General features: G+C 44.4%; 1 protein-coding gene across 1 annotated transcript in view; it reads right to left on the bottom strand.

The window, feature by feature from the left end:
- Positions 1-1437: 1437 nt before the first annotated feature.
- LOC127001540 (protein pygopus-like) overlaps positions 1438-24475 on the bottom strand; it is a 202516-nt gene continuing 179478 nt past the window's right edge. Inside the window, exon 6 of the mRNA XM_050866189.1 lies at positions 1438-2861. Within this exon, the coding sequence (XP_050722146.1) occupies positions 2811-2861 (51 nt within the window). The 3' untranslated portion in view covers positions 1438-2810. The remainder of the gene's footprint in view (positions 2862-24475) is intronic.

The raw sequence follows: 24475 nt of genomic DNA, 5'->3' as shown, positions 1-24475 counted from the left end.
TAGTAGTAGTAGTAGTTGTAGTAGCAGAAGTAGTAGTACTGTAGTAACGGTAGTAGTACGCAATAATACTGATGATAATAATTATAATGGTAGTAATGATAATTGGTATCATTAAAATTATAATCTAAACAATAACAGAAGTAACAATAAATATAATAATAATAATAATAATAATAATAATAATAATAATAATAATAATAATAATAATAATAATAATGGTTAACTATCATTACTATTGTTATTATAATTTTTTGAAACAACTGTTATTACCACAATTACTATGAACGCTTTTATTCTAATTAAAATTGTTTTTTTAGATTATTATTATTATTATTATTATTATTATTGTTATACTATTATTATTATTATTATTATTATTATTATTATTATTATTATTATTATTATTATTATTATTGTTCTATTACTATTATTATTATTATTATTATTATTATTATTATTATTATTATTATTATTATGATCATTATTATTATTCATTGCAATTGTTATTATTATTATTATTGTTTTATATTTCATAAGTTTGCCTGGCGTGGGGCGAGTGCTGGCGTGCTGGTGACGGCCAGTAACCTTTTCACTCATTATTCCTCGGGTGAATTTATCTTATTTATTCGTTTCGAGGCTTGGGCGAGCACCGTTTGTATGCGGAGATGATAATTTGTGATAATGATGATTTTGATTGAAGTAAAAGATATGAATCTTAGTATTTTCTTAAGAATGATAAAATAATATTAATACTACTATTACCACTACCACTATTACCACCACTATTACCAATGAAATAATGATAATGTCATCCTTAGTATTATTATAAAATAATAAGTGATAGATCTTGAAATCATGAATATAGCTAATAGTATTACTTTTATTACTATTATCATTACCGTAATTATCATTATTGATTTTTTCTAGTATCACCACCACCACAACTACGACTACTACTACTACTACTACTACTACTACTAACAATAATAATAATAATAATAATAATAATAATAATAATAATAATAATAATAATAATAATAATAATAATAATAATAATAATAATAATAATAATAATAATAATAATAATAATAATAATAATAATAACAACAACAACAACAATGATGAAGCAATAACAACAGCAACAGCAACAACAACAATATTAATGATAATGATGATGCTAATAATAATAATAATAATAATAATAATAATAATAATAATAATAATAATAATAATAATAATAATAATAATAATAATAATAATAATAATAATAATAATAATAATAATAATAATAATAATAATAATAATAATAATAATAATAATAATAATAATAATAATAATAATAATAATAATAATAATAATAATAATAATAATAATAATAATAATAATAATAATGACAATAATAATATTCATATTATCAATAGTAATAGTAGCAAAAAAAACCAAAACTCATTAATATAACAAAAAGATATATTACTATTAAAATTATTATAGTTATCGTTTTTACTGTAGTTATTTTCACTATCGCTATCTCCCTTAAAACGACCAATCTCATAGTAATAAAGATCACAGTCATCATCACAGACGGGCAGACACAGACATACAGCTGATAGAGTGACATGTCAGTGCTGGTAGCGGCGAAGTCACTGTGCACGCCTTGCAGACCAGACCGGTAAACACCCAACAATCGTTTACATTCCAAGAAACTCATTTTGAAATTTCACTCATCCGTTTCATATTTTAGTGTACAGGTTTACTATGGGGAATTTTTTCGCCTTTTCTTTTTGCTGAAGAACAAAATTATTTTTACCTAATGGACTAATACTTTCTCTAAGAGTCAGGGTAACAGTGGAAGGATTCTGGACCCGAAAATTACAGTCATACTCTTTATCAATATGCCAATCATTGAAGTAGTTATTTCTCTGGCAAGGTTGGACCCAGTAACTCTGTCACGTCTGGACACAACGTCGTGGCAGTTTAACAGACATACCGACTAAGGCTGACCTCCCGTAATAACTAATGAACAGCTTCCTCGCACTTAATTCTAATGTGAGAAGAGACATCTATGAAGTTGGGGATGGTGAGAGGCTTCGGACTTTTCTTTCTTCTTAGTGTTGGCATCTGAGGTGACGGTCTCTTCAGAGCTTCATGAAGAGTCGTGCCGGCCAGAGTAAAGGGGTAAAGTTCAAGACCCAAACGATCCACAGCCAATGCATGCCAGTGCGGGAGTCAGCAGGTGATGTAGGGATGTATGGGGAGGAATCAAGCATGCAAAGTTGCAGAAAACTGGGATGAGATCAATCCATGTCAATATACTTAGGTGAGGATAGGGAGTCAGAGAATATAGTCAGTGGCACCTCAAATTTTACCCCTTTACTGTCTTTTTACTTATTATGTGTGTGCATGACTATGTTATGGGACCAGCTTTTTATATCAGTCTAAACAGAAGATCCACTACCACCAGAACACATGCAGCCAGAACCCCAGTGCGAAAATATCGGTAGATAGATAGATAGGGTTTGATACATAATGTAAGAAAAAGAATGTGAGAGGAAACACGGTAGAAAAGGATAATGCGTTGGTTATGGAAAGGTGAACATCTTTTTTGATCACGGAGTCTCAAGAGAACTCGAGAAGAAAGTGACTTGCTCGCGAGCCTTGCAGTTAGTTATGCATTTAGCTGTAAGGAAGGATTAGGAGAACCGGGAAATTAAACCATGCGAGGCCAACCAACAGGGAAATTTAAAAAAAAGAATTAAGAGGAAATTAATTTAGAAAACATTGGAAATAGTAAGACAGAAACAACAATACTTCTAAGTAGGAGATGGAGTTTGAATAATTAATTTTCCTAATACCGGCAACACCTGGAAAGACAAAAGAAAATAAATTTCAAATAAACCAAAAAATATAACTTAAATGTAAAAAAAAAAAAACATAAACAAAAATCTAACTAAAATCATCTATAGCATACATTAAGGAAACATCAGAGCAGTAGCAGCGAAAGCAATAAATGATAATAAATAGTAACAGTAAATAATAATAATAATAATAATAATAATAATAATAATAATAATAATAATAATAATAATAATAATAATAATAATAATAACTACCATGCAAAAAATGATAAGAAAATAGACCTGGCAGTTAACTGATAATTATGGTGAGTGTGTGTGTGTGTGTGTGTGTGTGTGTGTGTGTGTGTGTGTGTGTGTGTGTGTGTGTGTGTGTGTGTGTGTGTTACAAGTATTTATGGAATTATTGGCAGTTAGGTTCTCCCCTCGCCCTCCCCTCCCTCCCGGTCTCCTCGTCTCCGCCATTCCTTCCCGCCTCGAACCAATATCTTGCTCCACCTCCCGTTAATCTGTCAAATGTTCTCTCTCGCCCACGGAAAAACACTTGCCAACTTCCTCTCCTTTCCTTTGAGCTTTCCAATATTTGACACAGTTATGTTTCTCTCTCTCTCTCTCTCTCTCTCTCTCTCTCTCTCTCTCTCTCTCTCTCTCTCTCTCTCTCTCTCTCTCTCTCTCTCTCTCTCTCTCTCTCTCTCTCTCTCTCTCTCTCTCTCTCTCTCTCTCTCTCTCTCTCTCTCTCTCTCTCTCTCTCTCTCTCTCTCTCGAGTTGTGAGGTGAGTTATGACGAATACTTAACTTCTTTCCCTTCCTTCCAAGTAATATTTCCTCTTTCCGCGTCCTTCCCGAGAACGTATACACGCATATCTTTCCTTCTTTCCTTCCTTCCTAACAGCTGAAAGAACGTCCATTTTCTTTCACTTTTTTCAGTTCAATTTGCTGACAGGTTGGCTGAGTTTGCCTTATCATCTTTAAGTAGGACTAAAGGAAAATAGCCACCACAGACGACGAAGACCAGTGTTTCCTAGCACCCAGAGACACATAACTTCAAGAGGGAATAAATCTGTAACACTCCAAGCAAGGAAGGCGTTTTGATACTAAGGGAAGGTTGTGAGCTGATAACAGTTAATCATTGAAGGGTTTGCTATTCCACCAGGCTATTGTAGTGTTCCAGGTAACGGCAGAGAGGGCGGACGGGGGAAAGGAAGGGAAGAAGCGAGTAGTATTATGATTTGTGCTGTTGTTGTGAGGTGACATGCACTTTGGTAATCACATGGCGTTTGTTACCTGTCGCTTGCCTCTCACCCTCCAACTCTCAACACTTGCTTCAAACACATTCTGCACACTGAACGAATCCACCTGCTTCCACATTGTGAGTGAATAAATAAAGAGGAGGAGGAGGAGGAGGAGGTTGAGGAAGAGGAAGCGGAGGAGAGCAAGGACGGCGAAGACAATGAAAACTAGAAATGAAAGTAATGCGGACAAGGACGATGGTGATGAAGATAAAGATGAGAAAAATACTCGTGGTTGTACAATGTAGAAGTATATAAGGAAACGACACCAGCTAAACGACAAATATTTTAAAGAAAAAATAGAGGGACTGAAAATATGACCACTGATATGAACAGGGAACAAGAAAATACTGTTAAAATAAGGTGAAATGAGACGTTGGTAATATCTTTCTTTGTGTGTATAGAACGGCAGGAAAGGCGCTAGAAGACCACGGAAAGAACAGATTTTAGAATTCAATAAAACTACAAAAAAAAAATAATAATTGGCTGTAGTTGCGTCTCGGTGCGGGGACAACAGATAGGAGGGGAAGAGGAGGAGGAGGAGGAGGAGGGGAAGTCTTCATGATTCTACGGATATTCTGGCCAATTACAGGATTACAGGCTGTCATTATCTACTCATCCCCGTCGCACATCACGGAAATCCTCGCCACTTATCGTCGTGTGGCAGGACACTTTGAGGAGAGACTAAAGTAGATCCCCGGCGTGCATGGCTAAGTACGTGCATCAAACTACTCTTTTTCTTGACGATTTTCTTTATAAATGCCGAGCTACACAACTTCATCGACAACGCTCACGAAACTAATTTTAAGACATTTCATCGCCCAAGAACACAAATTTGACAAGGCTTTCGTAGGAGTTGTGGGCATTTCCAGGAGTAGTTCTATGACCCTGGTGATAGTGTGACCCTTCCTCTGTACCATGAACCTGTAGAAACACTCATTAGAACCCGATTGACCCCCTCTTTGACCTTTAGAAATAGATAATGTGAGAAGCGAAAGTGTCTCGTAATACCACCCGAAGAGTTGTATTACAAGACATTTCTACGACAAAGGACACATATTTGACAAGGCTTTCGTAGGAGTTGTGGGCATTTCCAGGTGGTAGTGTGACCCTTCCTCTGTACCGTGAACCTCAAGAAACACCCATTAGAACCCGATTGACCCCCTCTTTGACCTTTAGAAATAGCTGATGTGAGAAGCGAAATTGTCTTATAATACCGACCTTAGACTTGGAGTGAGAGAACGTAACATCGAAGAGAGTGTTATGTTAATGCTTCTCATGATTCTGGAGAGTATTAAAGAGGTAAAAATGTTGACGAAGAACAGTTAAAGGAAGTAAGAATGAACACGTAACATCGCGAAGTGGGTTTCAGTGTGAGAACATCCAAAAAAAGCATGTTATAAACGTCTCCGGTGAGTGTGGCGAGTATGACAAGGTTGAAACGAGATAAAAAAAGCGACCGTTTATGCGAAGTAAGGATGATAACGCGTAACATTCCCCTCCACAATGCTAACTGAACCCTTATCCGTCCTGTCCGGCCTAGAGAACACGCAAAAAGCGGCACCTGAGGAGTTAAATCGCTTCCTTATGCGTTTGTGATCTCATTGTGTCGAGCTGTGCAACGGGATTAACATCGCGTCCCATTGTGCTCGCCGGGGATAGCAAGTCGTGCGGCGGCGATCCGTGTGGCGCTGCTGCCGGCCGGGCCTCGGTTAAGATTAAAGAGAGAGGAGGAGAGAACGACAGAGAGGTATAGACGAGGCATGAATGAATGAAGTCCGGTAAGATAGGGCCGTATTACTAAACATTTCGTCGCCCAAGTTCACATATTTGACAAGGCTTTCGTAGGAGTTTCTGGTCATTTCTAGAAGTAGTTTTATGACCCTGGTGGTAGTTTGACCCTTCCTCTGTACCATGAACCTAAAGAAACACTCATTAGAACCCGACTGACCCCCTCTTTGACCTTTAGAAATAGTTGATGTGAGAAGCGAAAGTGTCATAATACCGGCCTATAGAGTAAGACTTGCCTAATGCGATACACTGAGAAGATGAGACGATTAAAGGACGTAGTGTTAAATGTATCGGCACCTCAGTTCGCATGTAATAAAAGCCTCTCGTAGAAGATGCTGGGATTTTCGTGGAGCGTTTTGTGATCCTCGTGATAATTTTACACGACTTCTGCGCCATGAACGGGAAGAACACCCACGAAAGCCCGGTTACTCTTCTCTGTAGCCTTGAGAAATACTTGTAGTGGGCGCCTGATACGTTTAAAAAATAGACCTGAATCTGTATCGAGTTTGTTTAATTCTTTTTCCTTCTTTCTTTTTCCTGACACATAGGAAATCAACATAAGGAGAGTTAAAAAGACGCATAGTAAAATGAAGATAAAATATTGTCAGTGAAATATTCCTTCAGGTCACTATTCTTTTCCATGAGAAACAAATAAATATTACATTACTGTTTCCTCGGGAACGAAAAAAATGTTTAACAGCATTATAATAAAATATGAACATAGAGCACAAAACGCACATTCGTCAAGCAAAAATGACGGTGAATTTAAATCTCTCTCTCTCTCTCTCTCTCTCTCTCTCTCTCTCTCTCTCTCTCTCTCTCTCTCTCTCTCTCTCTCTCTCTCTCTCTCTCTCTCTCTCTCTCTCTCTCTCTCTCTCTCTCTCTCTCTCTCTCTCTCTCTCTAACATATCCACCCCCACACAAACACACACACACACACAGTAATTTCTCTTAAAGTAAGCTCATCAGCTGATTGTATATGGGAGGACCATCCCCCGCCCCCCCCCCCTCTTTGTGGCCTCCCTACCTCTTTCCCCTCCCCCCTCACCTCTCCCCAGCGCCCCCCCACCCCTCCCCTCACCCATACCAACACCCTTCGCAGTTTTGTAAAATTATTATGCTATTTTTTTTTTTTTTTTACCGTTGCGTCGAAAATAAAACAAATGTCTTGCCGGCGTGGGAATTCAACGAACACTTGCTAATGAATATAATCTTCTCAGGCACGATTATTTGAAGTCATTATTACGAGCTTTTTTTTGTGTGTGAATGCCATTGTATAGACGGTAAATTAGCTTATTTGAACAATGGTATACACACACTATGCGCTTTTTTATTGTACTCGGATTTGTCACAGTGTGTAGAGTAGCGCCTTAGTGGAGCGACGAACGGGATGTGTGAGAGGAGTAGGAGGAGGAGGAGGAGGAATAGGAGGAGGAGGAGGAAGATGAATAGGAGTAGGAGGAGGAGAAAGGCTTAAGAATTGGCAACAACGACAACTCTTCCTACAAAGTCTGTTAAGGAAGTGTCTGAGAGGCACTCGAGGGGGTGAGGAGGACTGCTGTGTGTGTGTGTGTGTGTGTGTGTGTGTGTGTGTGTGTGTGTGTGTGTGTGTGTGTGTGTGTGTGTGTTACCTCCGCAAGCCTAGACTCGGTGGCGTAATGACCAACCTCCTCTCCTCTCCTCTCCTCTCTCTCTCTCTCTCTCTCTCTCTCTCTCTCTCTCTCTCTCTCTCTCTCTCTCTCTCGTTCTCTATAGCCAAGTCTCTCCTCTCCTCTCGTCTCCTCTCGACCCTACTAAACCCTTCTCTCCATCCGTCCCTCCTCCTCTCCTCCCTGCCTCCTCCTCTCACTCTCTCTCCCTGCCTCCCTCCCACCTTCCTCCATACACCCTACCAATCCCCTTCCAGTGGGTAAACAAAACGGCCGCGTAAAAAACGAAGCAACTGCATAATTTTCCCCATTGTGCCGCAAATATTGACCTGGGAGAAGCGGAGATTAACAATACCCGCTGGTGATAATGAGTGAACATATACGTTAAGACCAGGAGACTCGCCGCGGCCCCCTGACCCGCCCACGCCCATGCAGGAGGCGGCGAGGAGCTGGTGGTGGACGGCAGATGGAGGGCTGAAGGGATGGAAGACTGGCTGGACGGCGAGCATGAGTGGATGGCAAGAGAGAGGGGGAGAGAGAAGGCTTGAGGGGAAGAGATACAGACTGGCGATGGTGTTGGGACTGTTGGGTATAGTGTGTGGTGTTGGGGATGGTGATGGAGGTGGGGAATGGAGGTAACGACTGCTAACTTAAGTGGATGGTGAGAGAGGGGGAGAAAGAGGGCTTGAAAGAATGATATAGACGAAGCCAAGGATTGGGTTAGTGTATGGTGGTGGTGGCTACAGTGTGTGGGTGTGGATGGTGTTGTTGTGGATGAAGGTGGAGGGGAAGGGGACGGCGAATAGCGGGAATGAGAAGCGGTAAGTAAAGTAAGGGGTGAAGAGCTTTATAATTATATGAAAAACACGAGCTAAAGACTCTGAAAAGGCTAATGAAAAAGAGGTGTGTGTGTGTGTGTGTGTGTGTTTGAGAGAGATGGGGAGATGAGGTCAAATCAAGTGAGAAAAACGGAAAATGAGGGCAAAAGATAAAAAAAGACAACGATGATGAAAAATTGAAAGTGTTACCAATAAAAAAAATAGAGAATGGGACAAAAAAAAAACGGGAAGAAAAGAAAATCAGCGTGGGAAGTATATACAGGAGACGTGGTGACGGGGAGATTAGGCGTCGGGGAGAAAAGAAGTTGTGGGAAGTTTGTGCCGAGAGAGTGAAGGAAGGGAAAAACCTGAAGGGAATGCAGGAGGAGGAGGAGGAGGAGGAAAGGGAGAAAGAACTGCCCCAAGACGCTTTTATTTTTCTTCTCCCTCGTAGTCTGGGGGGGAAGAAGGGTCAAGGAGGAGGAGGAGGAGGAGGAGGAGGAAAGGATAATGAAGCGAAGGGAGGTGACCAGTACATTTCAGTGGCAAGATTTGGTTATGAACATTTCCTCCGTCAGTTTATTTGAGTAGTACAGAACATTACGCTTTACAGGCCTAAGAAAAGTGTTTATCTTTGTTCAGCATTATTTGTACTGTTCTCTTTCTTCCTCCACCTCTCCCCACTTTCTTTATCTTTTTTTATCCTCTCCCATTTACCACCTGTCTCCGTCTTCCCTCTTTCACCTGTCTCCGTGGGTCTTGCAGGAAGGGAATGCGTTGTAGGAACCTCTACCTCGCCCTTTCTTCGATGGGGCATCATCTCCTCCAACTCCTTCTCACCCGTCCTCCACCTATCTCCGTGGGTCTTGCAGGAAGGGAATGCGTCTCAGGAACCTCTACCTCGCCCTTTCTTCGACGGGGTATCATCTCCTCTAACTACGTCTCACCCGTCCTCCACCTATCCCCGTGAGTCTTGAGGGAAGGGAATGTGTCTCAGGAACCTCTCTACCTCTTCCTTTCTTCTTTCTTCGGCGGGGCATTTTCCAATAATTATTAATTTTGACCGTGTGGACTTTGGAATGCGCCATGTGTGTACTCTCCACGCCGGACATTTTTATAGTGTTGGCCTAATATTTGGAATCCATTTTTTTTCCGCTTACGATATTGACATTTCATCCCTCCCGCTTGAGTGATGGAGAGACGGAGGGAAGGAGGAAAGAGAAGGGAGGGAAGGAGGGGCGTGGAGGCGGCCAAGAAGGACAAGACAACAAGGGCACGTGCTGTGGGGGGTGGGGGAAGAGAGAGAGAGAGAGAGAGAGAGAGAGAGAGAGAGAGAGAGAGAGACTAAAGGTGAAACATGAAGCAATGGCAATATGAAGAAAATGGGGGAGGAGGAGACTGAGGAGGAGGAGGAGGAAGAAGAGGAAGCCGACGAAGAGGACGAAAAAGGGAGGAGGAAAACAAATGGGAGGTAAAAAGAAACACAGGAGGGAGAGGAAAGAGGGAGCGGAATACCCATCACTGTCCTACCTTTGCCATACGTATAGATAGATAGATAGATAGATAGATAGATAGAGATAGATAGATAGAGAGAGAGAATGTTTCCTTATGATTTATTTCCGCCCATAATTACTTGATGCTCAGTTGGGGATTTCAGGGTTGGACAAGGAGATGGAGATACGAGGAAATAGTATGTTTAGGGGGAGTAGAGAAAAAGGAGGAATGGCCATGAAAAATGTAGCTATTGTGAGAGATGTTGAGGACGAGGAAGAGGAGGAGGAGGGGGAAGGAGGAGGAGGAGGAGTAAGATATAGGAGAACAAGAGGAGTGTCAGGCAGGGGAGATGATATACGGGTCGGATTAATTGAGATGAGTTTTTAAGTATAGAAAAATAAACGTAAATATTACAAGTAAGAAAAAAAGTCGTCAAACATTAAAGGATAAAAATCATAAACTCGGAAGGCGAAAAAAAATACGGTGGACTTAAACGTATTAAATGATAGGGAACGAAAAAAAAAACTATAATTACATCTAATGAATTATGGAAAAAACGAAAAATGCCTAATTTGAGGAGAGAGAGAGAGAGAGAGAGAGAGAGAGAGAGAGAGAGAGAGAGAGAGTACTGTTCTACCACTAACATGAACAGAAACTTACGTATATAGTGACATATATGGCTTAGGAAGAGACCGATTGAACACAAAGAACCTTGCTCTCTCTCTCTCTCTCTCTCTCTCTCTCTCTCTCTCTTCACCTCTCCTACTTTTTCCTTCTCCCTTTTCTCCTCCTCGTATTCCCTATCTCCTTCATCTATTATCCATTCTTCTGTTACTGATCCTTGCTGTTTTTTTCGCTTACTCCCATTTGTCTATTGTTATCATACTATCTTCATTATCTCTTCCGTCGGTCTTATTCAGTAATGTTTCAATGTGTTTCGGGTTCTTTGTTCTCTCCTCGCTCCCTCCTCCCGCCCTTCGTCGCCTCCTTCACCTCCTCGACTGACCCGGACCGCAGGCTTAAACAAGGTGAGGATTACCTGACGGTCGATGAAAGGAGAAGATTAAGAAATATAAGCAATACGAAAATCTCTCTCTCTCTCTCTCTCTCTCTCTCTCTCTCTCTCTCTCTCTCTCTCTCTCTCTCTCTCTCTCTCTCTCTCTCTCTCTCTCTCTCTCTCTCTCTCTCTCTCTCTCTCTCTCTCTCTCTTCCCCCCTCGCAGTGCCGGGAATATGAAAGGGTGCAATTTCTGTTTCTTCCAGATTAGGCGGATATTATTGGCATAAGTTGATGAGCAATTAATGTAGGACGAGCGAGAGGAGCGACGAGGGTCATCGACGCAGCGAATGACCCGGGTCTTTGCTGGATAATTTGGCGAAGCGCTGCTGCTGAAAGCTTGTGGCCGGCGCGCTGCTGTAAGAAAGGAACACGCGTATCGGCTTCAGCGTCACATTGATTCCTCCTCTTATTCCCACGGCGTCATTACCATCAGCAGAATGGAATGGAGCGAAAGAACAGAGTCGTATGCAGGTGTTGAAGCTACCCGCGCTAAAGTCACTATGATTTTGTAAAGTATATATGGGGAAAAAATCTGTTTTTTTTATTTTCTTCTATAAAAAAGCTACTAATAGAAAACATAAATGGACACCAAAGACTTTCCCAGTGTACTTTCATCGCACACAGCAGTGTAAAACCGAGTCCATCCAAAGCAAAGGACACAAAGTACCTCGCAAGGACTAATCCGTGGACGTAAAGACACTGAAAACTGCGCTTTGTCCGGCCAACACTCTCGCTGAGGACGACTGCGTAGGTACTTTCCCCGCAGACAACCGGTGCTAGGAAAGGCGGGGAAAAACGCTGCTATGACAAAACGCGGCCATTTGTCCCAACAACATGTTATTTTCTCCCCATTAAGAAAACATCCTCGGGTCCTGGCCATGTGCCCTCCATCAAAGAAAGGCAATTTCTTGGTAATGAATTTTAAATGGCGTTAAATAAACATAATGCATATAATATGAATGGCAGGAGAAAAATATGCCCATGCTAGTCGTCTTGTTGATTCCGTTGCAGTAAGGTATTACACAAGGGGAGGAGCGGGAGAGAGAAGAGAGGGAGAGGGAGAGGGAGGAGGGAAAGGGGTAAAGAGGAGAGGTAAAGAGGAACGGAGCGGTCATAATCGAAACGCGCGTCATAGAAAACGGGAGACGGGGAGGAAGGGAATCTCTCTCTGTTGATATTAACCCAAGAGACAAGCGGAGTCATAATGTGTTACGTCATTCCCTTTACGTAATCCTTCCACGACAACGCAACTCGTCTTCATCGTCTTCACTCACACGACGATCTTGAAATGCGTGGTGAACATGAAGTGGACAGGATAATTTTTTTTTTCAATCTTAATTTTGTCATATTCAGTCATTCTCTGTTTTGCCTTTTTTCCTCACTGTAAACGATTATTCTCTCATTCCCTCTTTGGACTATCCTTTTTGCTTTTCCCTTTTTATATCTTCCTCTACCTCCTCCTCCTCCTTCTCCTCCTCCCTCTCTTAGTCGCTCAACGGCAAAAAACACAAGAAAGGATAAAAATAAAGTCCTGTGTCCACTACGATAGCAGTCGGTGAATATTTATAACATCACTGGGACAAGGGCCGGGCCAGTCAGGATACATCATATGTGTCATTATGGCGGGCAAACACCATCAATCTGTCAAGAGTCTGTCAAGGGTCGGCCCGTCTCGCCCTACCGGTCAAGTGAACCCAACTTTTATTGCCATTTTTGACTGATTTGCCAGCGCAGACGGGAGGGCGGAGAGACAGCGGACGGGGAGACGAGAGACATGAGAAGGTGCAGGGACGGGGAACGGTGGATAAAGGCAGGACTGAAAATTGAGGAAAGTGAGGAATGACGATGAAAAGAAACGCAGTGGATGAGTAGCAGCAGCGTTCGGGGGAAAGTAGGATGAAGAGGTGCAGGATTAGGCGAGAATTTATAACTGATGCATGAAAATTAAACAGCGGTGAACGATAATGTAGATAGTTTTTCAGCAGAGGCAAAAATAAACTCTCCTCGTCAAACACAACATAGCGAAAGAGTAGCCCATCACCACGAAATCTGGCGGTTAGTAGTAACACGAAGGAGATGGTCGTGATTCGCTGGGGGTAAAGGACTGGAAATAAGTTGCGTAATGAAAAAAAAATAATTAGACTTTTCAGGACGAAATAAAAGTATGCTAAAGGAAAAGCTCCAACATCTCACTGACGACGTGACTCCAGGATCTGAGATGAAAGAATCCTGACGCTGAACACTCTTTAAAGTCTTCTCTCCTAAATGGTTCGTGATTGGCGACAGATGAGAACATTTTTATCTTTTTTTCCTCGCCAGTAATGCCAACCCAACTGACGATAGCTTGAGGGATTTAGCTTGCGACTGCAAAAAACAGTTAGTTACATTTGCTTACTGCTGAAAAGATATATTGATGGAAAATGTAAATGAAGTATCAACGTCCATAAATGAAAACATGTAGGAATCAAGCCGATTAGAAAACAAGCAGATTATTGTTTATATAATATTATACACGAAAGCTCCTCCGAATTTTCCTTTCACACAGTTCCAGGTGTCCACTACCGCGCCGCGCCACGCCGCGATGAGTTTCCCGGTAATGAGATGCACACCAAAAGCTCTTTCATTAATAAAATACAACCAATATACGCGGTAAACATTCATAGGCAGTGTATATATTTGTGACTTTGATGCAGTGTTTCTTTTAATGTCCCTCCCAGCGCATAGCCGTGTTTACATAATATTTTACTTATCATTATGGTCCCCAAACACTCGCGTCCCACTCCTGACTTTGGCTTCGTCTGAGTGCCGGCGGAGCGTCCACCCTGCCTCGTCCCCTCCTTCCCTCTGTCCCTCTCCGCGGCTAAAACACGCAGTACCTGGGATCTTCGTGTGCAAGGCCGACTACACGGGACTTGCTGTGTTGCGGTGAGTTAGATGGACGCCGCCGTGACCCTGGAGGGCGGCCCATCCACATCCAAAGTGACCGACAGGAATCCCCACCCACGCCGCTGATCAATACTAAATAACCGTTCAATTACAGGGACTGATTGAGGCTGCCCCGGCGACAATTGTGTGTTGATGTGCAAATGTATGAGGGGTAATGAAGCGTGTAACGTTCCCCGCGAGAAGATTTACAGCAGTGACGAGGCTGGTGACGAGCAGAGTGGTCGCTACAGCTGCGGCAGGTGTGTGTGTGTGTGTGTGTGTGTGTGTGTGTGTGTGTGTGTTGCGGCGTGGTCCTCCTCCCCCTCCACCGCCGGACAGGTGCAGGAAGCAGAGGCCGCGGTCGGTGGGGTCGGGACGCGGCTTTGGTCAGCGGAGGCGGCCACCTTATGTCAACACAGGCGTCTCCAGCTCCCTCGCGCGCCGCCGCCACCACCACCCTGCTGATGCCGCTGTTGTGCTCCTCCTCCTCCTCCTCTTCCTGCTGTTGCTGGTGCGCCCTTCCCTCCAACTGCTGCTACTAGTCCTAGTCCTCCTCCTCCTGCTGGTGCTACTCCGACAGATCTAAATGCTGATGTTGTGCTTCTTTTTAACTTTCTTTGCTTGCTTGCTGCTGCTTCTCTTTCGTTCTGCGACGCCCTTTGGTGCCACTGGTAACTTTTGGTCTGATTTTGGTATACTGTTGTTGAATTTGTTATAGGCGTTTTTTTTTTTTTTTGGTTGTTGCTGTTGTTATGGTTGTTAGTTCTGCTGTTGGTGTTTCTGTTGCTGTACTGGTGTCGCTGCTGTTGTTTCTGTTGATTTATTATAGTTGTTTGTGGTGGTGATGGTTTATAAGTGTGTGTGTGTGTGTGTGTGTGTGTGTGTGTGTGTGTGTGTGTGTGTGTGTGCGCGCGCGGGAGTGCAGGCGTGCGTGTAGCCTATGTGAACACGAAAATCAGTCACGGATTTGACTTTGCAGCCTATGAAGTGCATGCCTTACAAGGTCCCTTCACTTCGAGGAGGGGGAGGAGGAGGAGCGGGAGAAGCAAGAAGAGAAAGAGGACAACGACGGCAAAAAAAAGTGAACCCTTACGATAAGCATATGAAAGACTAGTAAGGCAGAGGGCGGTGGCGGCGGTGGGTCATTCCGTGGATCATTCTGCGGCCATTGATCAAAACACTAACAGGCACACTCGACGCGGCTCACCTTGGCCTCAAACACGCCGCCTTGCACACTCATGCCCTGGACATTCGCCGTCGTTACGTGGGTGGGGATGAAATATGATAATCTTTTAATTGCAGTCTAGGGGGTCGTTGGTGTTAAAGACCGAAGACGTGACTCCCTGACGTGCTGGAGGTCGCGGGTTTTCATGTCTCAAGCAAAGAACTCATTAGGGGTCTGCCTTATCTCCACTTTTTTTTTTTTTTGCGTTGCTTTACTCCGTTCGTCCGCCTCTCCTTTACCTCCTCTCCTTGTCCATTTCTTTTCCCTCCCTTTCCCTTTTCGCTGACTTTACATTAACAAATCTCAAGTCTCTTTTAATCCCCTTCAGAGTGTCCCTGCCTTAATCGCTTCTTTTTTATTTCCTTTACTCCGTTCACGCCACACAGCAGCACATCCACAGCGGCCTCCCACACTGTTACTCCGCGCCGTCCAGCCCACGTCGTCGCCCTGGACGAGCCTCACCCCGCAAGGCTCCCTTCCTGCCCCACGAGCAAGACACATGACCTGCTACACTACAACAACTTGTGCACATGCGTGTGCTGAAGGTTCACTTTAACATAAGCCTATTAAGAGCCCGGCACTGTGATGGTGGATGCTGATCTGCTGTTTCATATCAAAACAATGAAAAATACATGCAGCAGTTGATGAATTTTCCATCATCTTAGGAGAAAGGTAAGCAGTTTAGCAAAAAGAGAGGGATATATGTTTTTCCTTACTCGTCGTATAGAGGGAGGGAAGGGAGGAAGTTTGTTTCTCGGGTTGGAACAAAGTTGCTGTGCCCCGCGGCGTCCTCGTGAACAAGGATGCCATATCAAGTTATACTGCTGCGTGGAGATGTTTTAAGGGTATTGCGAAATAAAGTTACTTGAGTGATGGGGTAGAATGCATGGACGTAGATTTAATACATACATACATATATATATATATATATATATATATATATATATATATATATATATATATATATATATATATATATATATATATATATATATATATATATATATATATATATATATATATATATATATATATATATATATATATATATATATATATATATATATATATATATATATATATATATATATATATATATATATATATATATATATATATATATATATATATATATATATATATATATATATATATATATATATATATATATATAAATGCACGTATAGATAAGTGCAACAAACAAACTTAATTTGAAGCTGACAACTTGAAAACGTATTACAAACACTTGATTTTATTTTGGGGCAAGGATGATTGGGTACCTTAGGGGACTATGATACAGCAGCCGCAGAGAAGTCAAACGAAATGGATACACGTGCAGCAGAACAAAAGACAACACAGACGAGGAAAAGAATGCGAGGAGAGGCTGAGCACGAGGAGGTGATGGTGAAGGATGCGCGGGGAGGACACCGTCACAACACTTTCATATTTACAAGGTCGGGGGTCAAGGTAGGAAAGCCCTCACCTAGTAACGATGGGGGATGTGGATAGGAAGACCCTTAGCACACACACACACACACACACACACACACACACACACACACACACACACACACACAGGGAGGAGAGGGTCATCCCGTCCTTCCCTGAGCCGCTTCCTGGAGTGGCTACCTTCTGTTGAGTCCAGTTTCTCCAAGTATTTCTCTCTCTCTCTCTCTCTCTCTCTCTCTCTCTCTCTCTCTCTCTCTCTCTCTCTCTCTCTCTCTCTCTCTCTCTCTCTCTCTCTCTCTCTCTCTCTCTCTCTCAACAGCACACTTAACAGTACATTAATGTGCTTGGCGTTGTGGGTTGAAGTATTTCGTCATGTATACGTATGTCACTCCCCCTGCGTTATTTTCTGTATCACACACACACACACACACACACACACACACACACACACACACACACACACATATATATAACGGTTGAGGTTGAGGGAGAGGAAGAGATAAAAAAAAAAACTTGCTCGAGTTGTTAAGCTTTTTTTTCCCGGACCGCCTTGTCCTCACGGGGGTTCAGGTACGCTTCGAGCACAAAAGGTACGCTGAGGGGGTACAGGTAGCATGGGGAGAGGCGTGCATGAGGTGGAAACAGGTATACTTGATGCAAGGAGGTGTGGCTGACTGTGGGGTGTGTATGGACAGGTAAATACAGGTGTGGGGTGCAGAACAGACAGATGTGGATACGTGATGACAGGTGTGGGGGCAATGTGAACAGGCATAAGGGGCCCAGATGCAAAGAAGTAATAGCAACACAAGTGAAATAAGTGTAAGGTGGATGAATTATTAACTCTACGTGTTATGGGGTGAAGGAGGAGGTGACAAAGAGGAGCTATGGCCGGTAAGATAGCTAGGTCCAGACGTTATAACTTATGGGAGAGTGGGAAGCACACGAGTGGCGTGGGTTAGGTTTAAATGTTATGAGGGAGACATAACTGACAGCGATGCGGAGGTGGAGAAGTGTGGGAGAGGGTCTGGATGGGTTAGTGGTGATGTGGAAGGGGTGTGGTAGTGTGGAGCATAGAAATGGCAATGGCAACGGTGATGTGGTGGGGTGTGGGCAACATGGTACAGGTAGCAGTGGCGTGGGGCAGGTGTGGGGGCAGGCGTGGGTAGCGGTGGTGTGGAGCAGGTATGGTCAGTGGGGGTAGGCTTGGGTAGCGGTTGCGTGGGCAGTGTGGGGGCTGGTGGGGGGAGGGTAGGTATAGGGGGAGGCAGGGGTGGTCGGGGCGGGTATGTGCAAGGGCGTGGGGAGCGGCTACCGCCCGCACCCTCTCTAAACAACTGGCCGATTGTTCCCCGACAATGGGTCTCTTCTGCGAGATGGCCAGAGCGAGCGGTGGCCCTTCTCCGAGAAATTTATCTTAATTAAAAATATATAAGCTCCAGCAATATTAACCTTCGCCCTCGGGATGGATGCCTTCCACCGAGAGACCGGGAAACGTGGATTTTATTTTATTTTCTTCCACCACGGAAAGGCCATACTCAGGTGTGTGGCACTCAGGTAAAGGAAGGTACGAAAAACAGGTACCCTCGTGGGAGGAGGGAGCGCAGGCCAGATCATCTACAACGTGATGAAAAAGGACGAGAGGGAAAGGAAGAGGAAAAGAAAAGGTCCGACTGAGACTGACCACTGGGGCAGTTCAGCCACACACAGAAAAGAGGCCAGGAACTGGACTCAACCGGGGTCCATTGCATGCCGGTTGAAGCGTTGAATGGTGGGCTGGCTTGCACGATACGTCTTAATAGCGGCCGTTATCAAGAGCCTTTATAAAAGAGTCCACCGTCAATAATGGGGCAGCAAGTTGTTCCTCCAGAAGCTGGCGCGCTGGTCGCCACGGTGCCTGGCCTTCGCCTTTAATATCTTGGCCTCAATAGAGAAAAACGATCAGCACCGCCGAATGGTTCCGAGACGCTCGAGCATCGCTGAAGACTTCGGGGCATGTCCACAATGAGAGCACAGAAAGCAGAAACCACGAGAATAAAATACGAACTTAACTCGGTCCGTTCCCGTGTTTTTTTATCTCTCCCTCTAAGTGAAGGTATTTACGTCCAGTTTAGTGAATTGGTCATTAGGTGCAGCGGCTCCCACGCAGACAATGACATGCAGCTGCATTTGATTTTTGCCAAACAAGGAAATCGGCATAAACCTACGAGTGAATGCGTGCGATGGAGTCATGAATAGTGGATGGTGAGGTGGAAGAGCTTAGGTTCCGCGTGCACAGCTGTCTCGGGCGTGTCACTCCGTCTGCAGGGGGAAGCTGGCAACGCCGAGCACAGGCCGCGGGGAGCACTGTGGAATTGGAGCTGAAGCTCAGGAAGCGGCTCGAAGCACTTAGTGACGGCGAGGCACGATTGGGCGCATTACATTTGCTGCAAAGGACGCGAGGGAACGAAAAAGAAAAAAAAACCTCCCTCCCGCTTTTTGTTCTCGTACATCACGTGACCTTTTCGACGGCCCCCAAAAAAGTTCTGTTAATTCTTACTCTGCCCAGTCAAAAAAGTCTGACACACTTGCTCAAATTCTCTCCTTCAGTCAATCTCTCATTTCACCCCCCCCCCCCCCACACGCTGTCTGTCTGTCTGTCTGTCACTCTTACGTGTCTCTGGAGGTCTCTACGTTTCCCCTTTCGTTATGACTAATTTTCTCTACGGTCATTTATGCATACCGTCCAGAATCATCCTAATTTACAGTACCCCATATCATCTTTCTAACATTTTTCTTTCTTTCTTTCTTTTTTTCCTACCGCGCACATTTCCTTCTTCCTCCACCACCTCCTCCTCCTCCTCCTCCTCCTCCTCTTCTATGCTTTTCCATTCCCACGCTCCTCGTCCTCCACCCACGACTGGCCGGCTGCCCCTCGACTTCCCATCCTCTCTCTCTCTCTCTCTCTCTCTCTCTCTCTCTCTCTCTCTCTCTCTCTCTCTCTCTCTCTCTCTCTCTCTCTCTCTCTCTCTCTCTCTCTCTCTCTCTCTCTCTCTCTCTCTCTCTCTCTCTCTCTCTCTCTCTCTCTCTCTCTCTCTCTCTCTCTCTCTCTCTCTCTCTCTCTCTCTCTCTCTCTCTCTCTCTCTCTCTCTCTCTCTCTCTCTCACCCATTATATTCTTTAGTCGACGTTTTTTCCTACTGTGCTTATTTCTAGATCAGCGTCACACACACACACACACACACACACACACACACACACACACACCGCCCATGCATCCTCCTCGCCAGCCCACAACACCACGCTCACTGCAACCGGAAAAGGACGTAAATTTTTGCCGGTCGTTCCTATTACGGCGATTTTTACTTTAGTCGCCGTCAGGAGTGGTGGCCTCTACACTCCTCTCACCACAACCCCCCCCCCCAGCACCCCCACACATCCCCCCCCCCCTTTCCTTATCCCCTCATCCCTGTTTCCTTCCCATCCCTTCCCTTCCCAACAACCACCACCACCGCCGCCGCCCCCATCGCCACCACTCACAATTCACCTTTACTGAGCTTCGCCAGAACTTTCGTCTTTCTGTTTATCATCAATATGAAAAGTTGTATTCGCTGCGCCGCCGCCGACGTTCCGAGTGTTCTGTCTTCCGCCCTGATCGACTTGTCTTTGCTGGATTCTCTTTCGTTTTTTTATTTTCTTTATTTTTTTTACGAGTCTGCTATTCCCTGTTGTGTTTTTCCACCGCCTGTTTATCTGTTTGTCCATCTATCTGCGTGTGTGTTCTAAATACATAGTTCAAACCACACGTAAATTGTTGTATATTAAGAAAACGTATATAGTTATTGTCTTTTTTAAGCTTTGTGGTGTTTTTTTTTGTACATTCCTTCTGTCTGTCTGTCTGTCTCTCTCTCTCTCTCTCTCTCTCTCTCTCTCTCTCTCTCTCTCTCTCTCTCTCTCTCTCTCTCTCTCTCTCTCTCCGCCACTCTTTAGGCTCCCCGTCCACCATCACAAGGCGCTGTATTGCCGCTATAAGTGAATCTGACATTTTTCGGACAGACGATCAATCTAATTTTCCTTGGACTGAAACATTCTTTTCCCCCGGGGTCGCCCTACTCGCCGTGAACCGCCTCTCCGACGGCCAGCATGGTAGTGCCCAGGACCCCGGCCACTCCTGACGAAGAAAAAAAACGGGGAATGGGGCCTTGAGGGGCGGTGGGCTTGGCAGTATGGGCCTTGTCTGGGGGTAAGAGGAAACAACAATACTTTGCTTCCTTACCGCCTGATATGGGGACGAAAGGAGTCATGGTGAAGATGGATATGAGAGGATGCGCCTACACAAATACGTATGTGCGCATGAAGGTGAACGAGATCGCGCGCGCACACGCACCCACACCCACCCTCTCCCACTCGCTCCTCCCCACACACACACATGCACACGGAGAGAGGATAACGCTTCGCACAGCCTATTTCTTCTCCCGGTAAAACAATAACGTAGATAACAATGTCAACGTAACAAAAGGGCCGTTAATCTGGGACGGTAATGCGCCTCACAATGGCCGGCGGCCGGCACCCACATTAACCCAACTTGCCGGCATCATTACCGCGGATAAAGTCCTGTTTTTGAGACTGGCGGCACCGGCGGCCCCGGACACACAAATCTCATCATTAACGGAGTAACCTGATCGGGAATGGCGATGGCCTCTACCCAACATGCTCCCGAATTATTCTAAATACCCAAAAATGGGCCCACTCTTGAGCGAGCCAGATCCGCTTCTGGTCCATTATCTCCACTAAATTGTCGGTCATTAAGAAATATCTGGCATGAATCGGAGGGATTGCCGTTTAAGGCTTTTTTGAGCAACATGTTGCAACAAAGACTATTACTGATTTTCGATTTTCTGCAATTCTCCTCCGCTTCTGCTGGTAAGCTCGGCATGTACATATTATTAGTGCGCCGATCTACCTGTCCGTCTACCTGTGCCTACACACACACACACACACACACACACACACACACACACACTGCCTCTCCCCCTAACTCAGTCACTCGCTCATACTCTTCCCCCACACCACACACACACTCCTTCCTTCCCTCCCTCACTTATACTCCTCCTCCACACACACACACACACACACACACACCACGGCAGGGACCACACACACTCCCCCTTTGACAGACCCCCAAGTCTCTTCCCGCAAATTGACTTCCTTCGCGGACTTCAATCGATTTTGGGGCCGCGGTGTGACCAGCGCCTCTTGTCCACTTGTCGAACAGGAGGAGGCGCGTGGAGCTAATAAAACAACACAAGAAAATCCCTGTCGACAGAGGAGGAGGTGTGTCCGGGTAGGGCGTCGCCTTCAACATTTCTACTATGGAAGGCGACACCACTTCGGGATGAACTTACTTTCCGGTCCAGAATATTTGACGATACATCCTGAAAGTGGGGAAACACAGCTCGCGGGTCGTAGAGGAGATCAAGGTGGTACTTCTATTTGAACCTGGGCCAATGGAAGGAAGGAAAGATCTACCTGGTTATCGCGCCGCCAATGTACTAGAAGAAAGAATTAAGACAACAGCGCAAACCTTAACGATTTCGTAATTTGATCAATCTGAGCGTGTCCGTCGTCACCAGGTGGTACTACAGAGACGTTATGCTGGAGCGTACCTGAGCCGTCTTAGCTTAGGAAAGAAACTGGAGTGAGGGAGCCGTGGGCGTGAGTTTACAGACTGTTGTTGCATGTGTATTTAGATAACAAGAAAATGACAGGAAGGATAAGAATTTGTGACTACGAAAACACACACGCGTTATCGTTTTTCTTCAGGCAAGTTTGGGGAAGATACGAGGTAAATAAATGCAGCTAATGGAGATAAATGAAGTAAATGAGTGACAAGCAAGCCTGGGTCAATGAACATCTGAGTTAAGGAGGAGGAAATGATGGCTGGCGGAGGGCTCTTGGGTCATCGTCCATTAGCCTTTAGACGGCGGGTGAACTCTATATAGACGGCCCAAAATTCAGTCAGTCAGTTTTGTGTGGCAGAAATATAACAACACTTCCAGACTGCGGTGGAATCCATACATAGACGATAGTTAAAACACCTCTTATGTGGCGTAACTATATTTATGCTGCGGTCCTAAGGTTGGCAGTGACTATATAGAGATGATTCATATTGGGGAACCTACTCTTCAAATACGGCCGCCTTCTAAGGGTTAGTAAAGCAGCGTCGTGAAGAAGAATGCCGAGTTGGGTGCTTACAGCGGCGACACAGTTCAGGCCGTCACCAAGTTCCGCTCGACTCAAAAGATCAAAGAGACTCCACAGCCTACATCGTCAATAGCGCTTTTGTGTCAGCCAGAACAGCTTCACCTAACCAGCGCGGGCGATAAAAAGCCGCACAATAACAACCGTGCATGTAAAACCTCTTTTTGTGACGCGCTCTAAAGGCTTTAATTCTTTCTTTTCCCCCATTTTCTGGCGACATGCGCGGCGGGTAATGATGGATGGCACGGATCAAACTGCTCTGTAAACTCTGAATTTTTCGCACCGGCGTCGCGGGGACAACTAACCACAATTTTCCCCAGGCGCCAAAACTCCTTTTATTCAGCAGGGCTTGTTTATCGCGCTCCCATTAACATCGTAAAAAGGGTTCGGATCTGCTCTCCCGCGGTCCCATGGCGCCAGGTGAACGTTGGCGACAGGCGTTCCCTCTTCCAAAAGCATATGACGAAATTAACAAGTACAGGAGCAGACACACACACATGCGCACAAAATGATGCACACGAACAAGTCTATACACCTTCACAAACTCAAAACTTTCCCTTACACCTACATATGTACCGAATTGCTCCGACTTTTTTTTAATATTTCTAGGGTCAAACATGCCTACTGCGGTATGCTGTCTGTGCCACTACACAATATGCGCCTGTGACTTCAAATAAAGACGAAAGCTGTCCACCGCGGCTAGCAGTGTATCTCTTTCTCCCTCATGTTAACTCCTTAACTGGTTGGGAGAATCGAGAAGTTATGATAATCTTGTAATTTAAGGAAGAGAAACATGACTCTCAAATATAAAGCTGTTTGAACCATCTCTCTCTCTCTCTCTCTCTCTCTCTCTCTCTCTCTCTCTCTCTCTCTCTCTCTCTCTCTCTCTCTCTCTCTCTCTCTCTCTCTCTCTCTCTCTCTCTCTCTCTCTCTCTCTCTCTCTCTCTCTCTCTCTCTCTCTCTCTCTCTCTCTCTCTCCAAGGCTTCCCGTTCATCGGCTGAGCGTCGGATTACGAAACTCGGCTACAATTACCGTCCACATCACTTACGGAAACTTACGAAGAACCAAAGATAAAGAACGATAACAAAATATTTAGAAACAAAAAAACAAAACAATAAAAAACCCACCTGATATATTAACTTTAAATTGTCGAGATAGAGAGTACTTCGGGTAAACTTATAATAGCTGAGCCGATCTTTTTCTATCGCGGTCGGATCTTCATTGAAGATTTTTTCTTTAGTGGGTCGAAGGTCATATGACACGTTTCCTTGGTGATGATATTCCACGACTCAATCACAACACCTGAGTCCCCGGTGGCCCGGAAGAGGATGCGGCTGTGACTTCAACTCCTCCAAACACACACACACACACACACACACACACACACTCTCTCTCACACACACACACACACACACACACACACACACACCGGCTCGTGCCCTTCGACTCTGCCCCTTCTCGTAAAGTCGCTTAATTAATCGTAACTTGTCGTGTTTCGCGACGGGAGGAGCCCCGGGGCGCGGCAAAATAATCTCACTTGTTTACTGCAACTCGATCCCGGCGAAAGAGTGGCACTGAGGTGGGAGACAGGATGAAAGAAAGGAACTGCGTGATGAGAGAGAGAGAGAGAGAGAGAGAGAGAACATGGAAAACCAATTAAATATACGTCATTATACTTATTTTTTTT

Source organism: Eriocheir sinensis, chromosome 2 (assembly GCF_024679095.1).
Source record: "Eriocheir sinensis breed Jianghai 21 chromosome 2, ASM2467909v1, whole genome shotgun sequence".
Classification (NCBI taxonomy): Eukaryota; Metazoa; Arthropoda; class Malacostraca; order Decapoda; family Varunidae; genus Eriocheir; species Eriocheir sinensis.
Note: the sequence above shows the minus strand (reverse complement) of the source record. Positions and strands in the feature narration are given on the sequence as shown.